Source organism: Gavia stellata, chromosome 1, assembly GCF_030936135.1.
Source record: "Gavia stellata isolate bGavSte3 chromosome 1, bGavSte3.hap2, whole genome shotgun sequence".
Classification (NCBI taxonomy): domain Eukaryota; kingdom Metazoa; phylum Chordata; class Aves; order Gaviiformes; family Gaviidae; genus Gavia; species Gavia stellata.
The window spans coordinates 33,810,627-33,821,991 of NC_082594.1; the positions used below are offsets into that span (position 1 = coordinate 33,810,627).

General features: G+C 41.9%; 1 protein-coding gene across 1 annotated transcript; it reads left to right on the plus strand.

Annotated features, from left to right (window-relative positions):
• Window positions 1–1,217: 1,217 nt before the first annotated feature.
• LOC132318596 (snaclec anticoagulant protein subunit A-like) lies at window positions 1,218–9,736 on the plus strand. The gene is given in 6 exon segments (XM_059826391.1): window positions 1,218–1,298; window positions 6,353–6,519; window positions 6,521–6,551; window positions 8,043–8,184; window positions 9,191–9,316; window positions 9,600–9,736. Coding segments are annotated over 6 exon segments (684 nt in total).
• The last annotated feature ends 1,629 nt before the right edge of the window (window positions 9,737–11,365 follow it).

The following is an 11,365-nucleotide window of genomic DNA, read 5'->3' on the forward strand; positions in this document are numbered from 1 at the left end:
ATATTGGAACATTTTAACCATTTTAAACCACTAAGAGCATATTTCCATGATAAAAAGCTTGTTAGAGACCCCCTTTGTTACTGCCAAAAGGATTGGTACTTTTGGGTGGCAGATGGCAACAGCCTGAAAAATGGCAGCTCAAAGTCTCGACGTCTAGAGTCATGCCAGTGCAGCTCTTCACCTGCTGGGGACTAAGAGCCCAAGGATGGTGCCAGGAAGTAAGAAGCAGTAAAGGATTTTTACCAATTTTTATTAATGTTAGTAAAGGTAAGGGTTCCTTAAATTCGGCTGTTGACTCCTACAGGTGAGCACAGTAATGACTGAGGCTTTGCTGGCTTACACTAGTTGGGAATAGAAGCTTGGGAAGTGTATACCAGATTTATAAACATTCTGTTAGTCTTGAATACTGAGCATAAATAGGAAAGATGCAAAAGGAGGAGAAGGATATTGAATTACACCAATAAAACCCTCCAGCTGGAAAAGCCCAAGGAATGTGTAGAGATTGCTTGGAGTCAGAAATGAGTTCATTAAAAGATGCACCAGAAGTAATGAGATAAGATAATGAAGGGATGAGTCTGTCTCCCTTTTTGCCTCCTTAAAAAAAAAAAAAAAGACAAGTGGATGGGAAGGGAAGGAGGACTAGTAGAAAGGGCAGGGGCCAGCCTGCATCTGCTCTACTCCAGTAACAAAGCCCTTTTGGACCTGAAGAATCACAGTAGCTCCATGAGATCCCCACTGGAGCCCTTCCCAATCACATTCACTGCATGGGCAAGGACCCAAAAATATGCAGTCTTCCTGTCTCCCCTTCCCTCAAAGCTCGTCTTCCATCATCTGCCTTTTCTTTCCATCTTGCACTCAGCTTTTCAGCCATCTTGAGACTGACTGTACTGCAGCCAACAGGCTGAGATGTTATGAGCCATCCAGAGCTGCCCAGACTGGGAAAAATCTGTAAAAAAAAGAGAGAGAGAGAGAGCTGACCAGGCCACACAGTTATCTGGGGAAAGGAGCCAGCAACCAGAGCGATAGCTGTTGTGGCTGACCTGCCAGCCCAAAGCATCCATCTGTGACTGACCATCTGCCTTGGATCCTGCAAGCATCAACAAAACACCATATTTTTCCCCAGCTCTGCTATCCTTTCTCTCCTCCTTCCTCTTATGTCTGTCCATGCTTGGCCACAAACAGAGAAAGCAGCATCTCAGAGCAGAACAGAAGTAACCATGGCCTCTCGTTTGCCAGGATTGTTTGACCAGGCAGCGATACCCATACACAAGCATGCAGAGCTGCGCAGGATTACTTCAGTAGGTAACCTCCTTCCCCACAGGGAATTAAAGTGTGGGGAAGCACCAGCTACTTATAATAGCATTTGCTAGGACATATTATCAGGACATGGCAGGACATAGGACAAATATGATGAGACACGACACTGAAAGGAAAGGTGGAGTTCTTACTTAAAAAAATTGACAAAGCTGCTCATTTTGAGCTTTGTATCATCGAATTCTGACATTTTAAATTGTATTATATTATTTTGTTTGGAAAGAAAGGCAGCATGAACACAGGAGTCACTGCTGAGGAGAGCAGAACAGCTTCATTTTGAGAAGGAATATAAAGAAAGACACAGAAGGCTGGAAAGACAGAGACAAAGCAGAGTCCATTTAAAGTGAGGTGATCCTACCTGATTTCAGCCCAGTGTGTATTCAAAGCTTCTTGTGGCACTTACCAAATACCGCCCACTGAGAAAGAGTCTGATGAGCATTTCTCCCCTATTTCTTTGTTAGTGAAATTGCTCCTAATGGCTACAGCAGTGCATGTTGCTGCTTAATGCATAAAGCCTGCTGTGTTTGCCTACACAGACACCCAAGTTGGTAGCATTAAATTCACAGTGCTGTGCTTTGAGTTACCTTGCAGAATGAAAGACTTCACATGTAAAACAAACTCTATTCAGCTCTGACTCACTCTCGCTTTACCACAGGAGATAGTATTAATATTAAATTCTATTTCTCCCCGGGAACGGTATCATTTCCATTCTGTTGACAAATATCCTAGCAACACAGGGGTAGAGGATGAGGAGACACAAAGCGTGACAGAGAGCTCTGGGAACTGATCTAAGTGTTTTGCACAACCTCAGCCATTCCACTGCTGTTTCTTTTGGATGACCACATCTTTTCTGTTTTGCAATGCATCTGACTGCTCTGATTTTTCCTGTGAAGCCCCTGCCCAGCCTTCAAAAACCATCTCTGCTGCTGAGAGCTGGAGTGCAAATGAGTAGCATCATGCATCCTAACATCAGGCAGAGGTTTTGGGAAGCAGAACATGTCCATGCTATGAGAACCAGACAGCAGACAGACATCTTCATGAAGGCAGAAAGAACAGACCCAGCAAAATCCTCTGAAAATGTTTTGTGATTCAAACAAGCCAACTTCAGCTGTGCTAATAAGGCAGAGGCGGAACATTTCATTTAAGTCCTAATGAAATGGAATTACAGTGTCCCACTGACTTTCATCGGGGAGTTGTGGGCTGTGAAGTCTGCTGACAATCTTGAAAATCTAAAAATCCCATTTTTAGGTGTGATCCCTGAACCCCTGTAACTTTCTGTACCAATTTACCATAAATGTAGTAGCAAATGAGCGAGTGAGACTGTGACTTTCCAACAAGTATTGCAAGATATTCATAGAAATCAAATTTTTCTTTCACAATCTGAAACCCTACTGCTGAGAATTAATTCCATCGAGTCAGGAAAAAGACGCATACAACATGGCTTATGCATCTGCATGAATATTTGGAATACGGCTGTTCACAAAAAGCCAATACTGCCAGGTAATGGATACATTAGGGATGATCACAGTTAATTCACAGATTATTCAAGAAGAAAACAAAAAGAGTTGAAGAAATGTATCAGCACCTGTAGGAATGATGCATCTAGCTGCAGTGGAGAGACTGCTGTTTTGCAAATGGCAAGCGTTCTGAAATGATGTCTTTTACAAAAATTTTGTGGTGACAATGAAGAGTGGGTAGAAAACTCTGGTCCCTTACTTCCCATTATTTCCTGCAGAATTAGCACAATAATCCTCATTCACTGCTGCTCATTGCAAAAAACAGAACGCATCTTGCATTTTAGAACTCGGAAGACAAAGCAGCTTTCTGAAGTCAAGTGCAGTTTTGCAGACAGCACATCAAGAAGCTCATCCAGAAGGAGTTCCCTGGTGTGATTTTAGATCTCAATCCCCGTTGCTGTCTGTAAGAGACATCCACCATGCTTGGGGACATGCCCCAGAGCGGACTCCGAGAGAGCGCCCTAAAAAGCTGCTGGACGCTTAGATCTTGGTGATTGCTGAGCAAGCTCTTGAAAACCACCCACATGGCCCATCTTAGGGAAGACCTGGATTCCAGTCTGTGGTGTCTGTAAAAAGTATGTCCTCACCAAAACATATCTCACCCCCAATTAAGAGTCAAGAGTAATTTTAAGGAAAAGATTTCTCCAGGCCTAGTGGCGTATTTGTGGCCTGTATTTGTATAGAGGAAGAATGGAGGTAATTTCAGCCCCTTTACTAAATACTTGGATTTTAAGTAAGTGCCTCAGTGCAAATGTGCACTATGCGTCAGTCTTTTTTAAGGGACCAGGGAAGTTATTTGTTGTACACGAGGGTGTTTGAACAGGATTTAAGAAATGGGTAAGAACCTATGAAAATTCAATAGAGCCTGAAAAGCTTCTCAGCTCTGTCCCATAACATTGTTTTACCAGCAGACCTCAATATTGGCATTATGTGAAAATCTGCTCCCAAAGGGACAGTTTATGCAAAGTCTCTGTTAGGTGTTGCCCTCCAGCTGGCACAGGGATGAGGAGGCACCTATCCACACCACAGTACACAGACAAAATTGCATAAATGAAATCTTCACGCGCACACCTGTCTAGCCTCAGAAAACAGTGCTGGCTGAAATACTGGGGTGATGGCTGTGTCCCATACTGCCTCCCATTCTGAGACAGGACTTTGCCCTCCGGACCCATACGATTTCTCAACGAATTGTTCAGATTAAGGGCCTGATGCACAAAGACACTTAAAACAATGTACACAAAGGTATTGGGAAGACCACATCCCTCCCATCTCTGTTGGAGGCAAAGCACTCATACAACAAAAGCTTTCAGGTATAATACTGGAAGTGGTTTCATTTTCCAGAACAAAGAACCATGCTGGCAAAAGCTGGCATCATATAAATACCTCAAGGACAAAGATTTCTTTCCCTACACAGAAAAGGAGGAAGAAATAAAAGGGAAGAAGAGCATACGTCCATAAAACTGGTATCTATCTCTTTTTTACCCTATCTTTTCTTAGATCCCTCTCAGCTTATTAGTAAGGTGGTGGATTTTAATACTCTTTGCATAGTTTTACTACCTCTTCATAGCTGTTATGCATATGTGTATGTGAGTGTATTTATGTGCACATATATATGTATCTACATATTTATACGTACATATCCATAAGTGTATGTTATATGTAGAAACACATTTATACATACCTGCAACTTCCTGTCCTATAGAGGCATCACCTTCATTTGTATCTCTTCCTTATGTCTTCTCTATCTCTTTACTGGTATGGATGTAAGTTTTCCACACAACACATATGATTTCAACATCTTTTACTCAAGTGTCACTCCACAGCCACTGCAATGATTGAAATTAAATCACTCTGGGGGTTTCTCTTGGCGCAGTGAAGATCAAAACATGGGCAAACTGGGACTGTTTTTGCCTCCATTGCCAACACAGACCCACTTTGCAGTTACCAAGGCAGAAGATATGAAGGGTTTTTTTCTAAATGTAAAATTAATTTAATGTTACCTTGACCGTTTCCAAAAATTACTGAGGGTAGAGCAGAGGTTAGAGACACTCTGCGTGTGACCTTGCCCCAGCACAACTTCCCTCTTGCAAAGCCATGCGAACTGTCATTAGGTCCTATGATTTATCTGTCCAAACTAGATCCTGTGGTTTGTCTGAGTTTCTCTCTCAAACCCAGAAGCCAAGCAATTTCCCTGACAGGGACTCCCTGCATGAGGATGGGTTCCTTTAAGGGTCACAGGGGATGCCAAGAGAAGGTGGAGACTTCCCCTGTGTGTTGTTGAAGTTGTTGTATATGAGGAGAAACGTAAGACAGACAGCCAAGGCAGAGCCAATTGTGCAATCACCTTGGCATGACTCGCCTTTGGTGGCATGACACTGTATCAGGGTAGAGAAAGCATGACCACTGTGTTGCACCCTGTCCTATCTTACAGAAGAAAGGCTATGCAACATGCTGGCCATTTCTGTTGCAGAGTCACAAGAGCCCCATAGCCGACCCCACTGCTTGGGATGGTCTGAGATCCCAAAGCGCTCAGAGAGAAATGAAACTCTAATGCTGTTAACCTCCTTTCAGGAAGCAGAAAAGAGGGAATGGGAGCAGGAGAATATTTACCGTACCTTCCTCCTCCTTTTTTGTCTGGACTCATGCCAAGCACATCTGGCCAAAGAGAGGGGAAATGTGGTTTCCACAAGATGAAACTTTGAATGGATACAAGCAGTTTCTAAGGAGACCTGCTCTATAATTGTAGAGGAAATTACAAGCTGAATCATCTGTGGTTTGGGGAGAGAAATCAATGATATTTTGTAAGTTGAACCCAACTGTGCTGACTACTTACCAAGAAGGAAACTGGAAAGAAATCAATTCCAAGAACTTTCAACAAAAATCCATCTTAATTCAGGTCTGACAGATCTGTTTTGTACTACTTCTCTAAAGCAACATTATGCACCAGCCTGAAATCCCTATTACTATTGCAGACACAAGCCTTCCCCAGCAAAGACGGACTAATACACTACACTCCAGGCCTGCCAAACCACTTGCTGCAGAGTCTTGGGAATGCACAAAGGCCCGCACACCTTTCAGGGCTGGCCTGCCTAACCTGCTGGTGTCTCTCCAGAGGGCAGATCCAAAGCAGAATCCACAAACTGTGATGCATTGCACTGCACATTGAAATGGGTTGCTGAAGCACAGCTGCACCCACTGGACCCTGTAATGACAGCAGCAAAATAATTCTGCTTATAACCTAAATGGCATCTGACTCCTAAATTAGTGTTCTTCATATGCTGATGCTTTACACATTTTAACTCTTTTTTTTTTTGGAAGGCAAGGGAAAAGAAGCAAAACCCTGAATATCTACTAGCATTTGCCCTTCATTTTGTAGTTTTACTTTACTGAATGTCCCTGTGAAATGCTGAACTCAGCTTAGTTAAATCAGAAGAGATAACAGGGAGATAATACTCCATCTTCTGGAAAGATGAGTGAGACTTCCCTTTTGTGTTTATTCTATGTTTCTTTCTGGTGTTGAGAATTCCACAGTCAAACATTGCAATGCCTGGTTCTTGCCCCTAATCTTTGGCAGACTTAATCCTACACATAGTGTAATTCTTAACCCATCTCACCAGGTCTCATCCACAAAACAGACCTGCCAAAATCTGTGTCAGAAAGGCTGGATTAGTTACAAAGGTCACTGTTACTCAAAAGAGAATGACATGGACTCAAGCTGAGGTACTGGCTTCTTCAAAACAAGAGTATTCATAATTTCTTCCCTACTTCCCACAGTTGCCTTTCTTGTACCTGACTCTTTTTTCCTCCCTTTCTGCTTCTCTTCTTGTGTATCAGTGTTCACCAAAAATATTTGAAATTCAGCTCAGTGCTGCTGGTGAGGTTAATTGCATTATGCCTCACCACAGGACACACTCAAGTAGCAACTAACCAACTCCTGTTTGGAACTTTGACCTTCTGGACCTTCTATTCCTTTCTTCTATCTCCCTTATTATGTCAAGGATTTTGAGCATGGGGTCTATTTTCCTCATGTGGTAAAATAAGGCATATATAAAACACCAGTGAAGGGAGGTCAAGGTGCTTCCTGGGTTCCTGTGTCCTGTAACAAAACTGATGGATTATAGTTGAAGTGTTTCTCCCTCTGCTTCCCACACAACACACAGCATGATGCCTACCAGGCTGGACCTTGCTCTGTGATTTATCAAACCCCTTGTAAACAGTGAACCCTTTTTCAGCTGCACCAGAGAAACTTGCTAAAAGACATTCTGACTTCACCTTACCACCTGCTCAGATTATAAGAGGTGAGCCCTGCAAGTTGAAGCCCTGTACCAAAAATACTCGCCGTATCTTTCAGAAGCCAAACACAAATGCTTCCATAAATGTTTGCCCTGGGGTGCCATAATCCTCCTGAGCCATGTCTACAAGAGTGTATGACATTTAAATGCCTCAGGATGGTGAAGAGTTTTCCCCTAACCCTAAACACCAGTACAATGCATGCCCTTGCTTCAAGGCGCAGATGAAAGAGTATCCTTCCCTACCAAATGCAAAGGCAAACTCATGAGGACCCAGTCTGTTTGGAGAGATCCAGAGTGGAGAACTGTCCCCATCTATTCCATTCCCAAGCTAGCTGGGGACACAAGAAAGAAGCACTGCAAATAGCATCCTTTTGGACAAATTCTTCTGATCTCTCCATTTCTGCTCACCTGTCTTTTTATACTTCGTCTTTTCACTGTAAGGTTCATTTTGCTGTCAAAAGGGTGGAGGGACATAGGCTGTGTTGTTCAGCAGGGCCCTCCAGTGACAGCTGCTTCATCCTACCTCCCCTCAATGCCTTTCTTACACTGGGTGCATAACAGTCTGGAGATGCCTTCTGTTCTCTACTGGATGTACAGAAAGCCCATGTGATTGTTACACTACAGGCCCAACTTACAATCACAGGATAGCTGCTTTGATCCCACTGTTCAGGTTTTTGCTTTTTTTTTGAGCAACGCTTCTCTCTGTTCCTCTCTTTTTCCATCTGTGATTTCCCTCCCTTTGAAACTGCAAGCTTTCCATGGATTTCCCTGTCACTTCACATTTCCATTTCTATTAGATTTCCCCTTCTTTGACTTTCTTTTATGGCCCTTCCCCAATCATTTGTTCCACATTTTTCTTTGCTTACCCCTAGCTCTAGCCATTTCACATCTCCTACATTTAAACCTCTCCGCTGTGCAGAAAACCTGCTGGACTAAAAGAGCAGGGGGTCACCTAACCAGCATCACCAGTGCAGATGAGAATGAATTCCTCCATAAATTTACTCAGGGACAGAAGGAAACCCAGTTCTGGACAGGGGGAACTTACCAAAAGGCAAGTGTTCCATTACCAGAAATGAAAACAAACATCAGTTGAAAGAACTTTATGACTCAACTGATCAAAAATTTCTACTATAAAAAATGCTTTTGTTTTCAAGTGAGTAGTTTCCCTTTGTAGCCATGGAAATTCTTTTCAGTCTCAGCAAAACTAGAGAGTTATCAAAACCTCATGGTTTTTATCTTTCAGTCATTTTGGAGGGTAGGAATGGGGGAAGATGATGGGAGCTTTAGGAAAAAAAGTTGAAGTGATAAACTCTGATCAACGTCATATTCCAATTATATCATCTGAAGAAGGAAAGTTTAGGTGCAAATCACAGAGGAGAAGCTGGATGGTGGATAATAAGTTCTCTGTTTAATCTCTGTTTAGCAGAATGTCAGGTCACTAGACTAGACTTGGTGTTATAAAAACTTGCATGAATATTTTCATTAGGATTCTTTTAATTAATTCATTTGATGCATCTTCCTACTTCCAAGTATTCCAGCCAATGAATCTACCGGAGTTATTGCTGATACGGTGAATTTAGAATTAGCATTGCAGAACAGTAAAAGCAAGTGAATTTCGGCTTTGTAAATACATGTTGGAAGTAGAAACTTGATTCTATAGGTTTTATCCACGTAACAGAGCACAACAATGACCTGTGTGTCCATCCTGAATGTCTCAAATTCTGAATGTCACCTGCCTGCGATGAATTACTCATGAGTGCTATAGTCTATTCTGAATAACAAATATATTCAAGAAAATTACAATTTATTTGAGGAGAATTCATGAAGAGGGGATGAAGTGAAATTAATCTAATATGGAATTAAAAAATGAATTATTCATGCAGCTCTACAAGACAATGATATCCCTACAAGCAATAACTGTATCGACGTCCATGTGGAAGAGGGCCCTCATTCAGTCCTTCCATCCCAGCAAATATAAGTGTACCAAACTGCTTTCAGAATTTAATAGCAACCTGCAGTTTCTGTTAAGCTTCTGGAGTTATTTTTTTGCTTGGAGGGGTCATTTTTTTAAATGGAGTGATGGATCTCTGACAACCTTCATCCAGAGGCCTCTGTTATGCCTTTTCAGAGCTGTTAGAGGACTAGTTAACAATCTGTTTAACATAAAAAATTTCCTGACCCTGAATATTGGAGGTAAGAAAAACCTGGGATGATTTATGATTCACAAAGTTTACCTTGCTGTTGAACCTCTGCCATTGCTGTGGGATGAGTATTTCCAGGATTAGCTAGAGAAAACATCATCTTATTAAAATGTTGCCCAAAGCTGCAATGTACATACTATGGAAACGCAAATTAAAAGAAAATTGGATTTCCAGAGACTGAGCTGAGATTGAATGATTTCATGTCAGAAGTGAAGCAGTTCTCTTTTCACAGCTTCTTGTTTTCCTCTGTGATCTCTCTTTGTCTTTCTTTCCAGGCAGGGGTGAATGGGACGGCTCTCCCTGCTGCAAGAGGCTACCATTCATCTGCATTTACAAACCAAAACTGAAGCACCCTTTACCTGTCACTGAACCGCTGATGAAACCTGGCTGGCTGCTGTGGGATTTGGAATAGAGTTCAGCTGCAATCCATTAGTGCAGAAAAATCTTTTGCATGGAAAAGTCAAGATCTTATGCTAAAAAAGCAGATCTATTATAGCTTTTCTGTTCTGTTAGCATTATTGTGGCAATGTTCTTGTAGACTATGTTTAAAATGATGCTATAAAAATAAATTCTGATTAGATTTGAATGTTTGATGAAATCAGCATACCCATTTAGATTTCCAGAGGGTGTTCAAGAATATTCCTAAGAGCTCTTTAATTATTAAATAATTACAAATCACTCATTAAAACATTATTCATTTCACCATGTAATCATGCCAAGTCGTACATTTTAAACCCTAGAATTTTTCCTTTCTTAGTGCCAGATAGATCCAAAGAAAGTTAATTGAATGTTTTTAATATTTAAGTAGTTAAATGGCTAGTTCAATAAACTGCAATGGAGCCATAAACTGAGGCCCAAATCACAGGAACAACTCATGAGTCTATCATTGGGCCCAGGAGGTGGTGCACCACTTTGTGAACTGCATAGGATGACACTTTGTTAAATTAAAAAAAAAACCTTGCTATCATGGTTAGGTTTGTCTAAGTTCTCAATATGATCCATGACTGTGTTCCCCAAAGGCAAACATTTTCACTTTGTTTTCCTTAGTTGTAAGTAACCTCTATTGCTTTTAACTCCATCAATTACTTGCAAGCTGCTATTCCAAGGTACTTTCCCTCACTGTCCAAGAAGGTAAATGGAAAAGCTTGGGCCAGGAATGCTTGCTTGACTCATCCAGGTGATGACAAAACACCTCATCAATTAGGAAGGATGAGGACACTAGCAAAAATCTAGTTAGCATTTCAGCCATCCCACTATCCAGCACAACCTCAGAGAATGATTGCACCTATATAAACAGCAGCTGCCTTATTTACCTAAGTGTTTGCTATAAAGCAGGTGTCAGATTTTCCTCTCCATGAGTAAACTGAGGGTATGAGCCAGGTAAGAGTGAGAGTGGGTCAATGGCTTCCTGGGCATCAGACTCACCTGCTGTTAGGAGAACAAAAGTCTAGCATGGGCAGCACATACCTTTTCACATCCCTAGGGCATCTGTGGTGTGGTCCTGCCCAGGAGGGCTGCCAAGGAGCAGAGGGCACCAGACACAAGGCCACTCCAGAGACTCATCTTCTTGAGCGTTGGGATAGCTGTGTTCCCTCAGAATCAATGACTTTCCCTGGAGTTATCTCAAGGAACACCAACCATACCAACAGATTTATGTTTTATACAAAACATATTTTTTTCCTGGCTGACTATTATTCCAGCATTTTAATAACATCCACAGTGGTTTGTTCAGGGACATGAGGGAAGATAGCAGAGCTGGGGACAAAGTCGAGGACGATCTCATTCTCATTCTTCAAACCTTCTATCCACCGAGAAATGCAGCTTCCCAAATCAAAGTGACAGGGTGAGTTCAAAGGGGAAGCAACAAACTGACCAGTTAATCCAAGCATCATTTTTACAAATGACACTACATCATATTGCCAGAGATGTGGCCCACTCCTTGACCGTATCTTTTGGCAGAATTTCTTTCCGTAGAGAGAGCAAAGGATTCTGTGTCCTTGAGGCAGAGTTATGAAGAGCCTTGTTAGTCATTGAATACAGT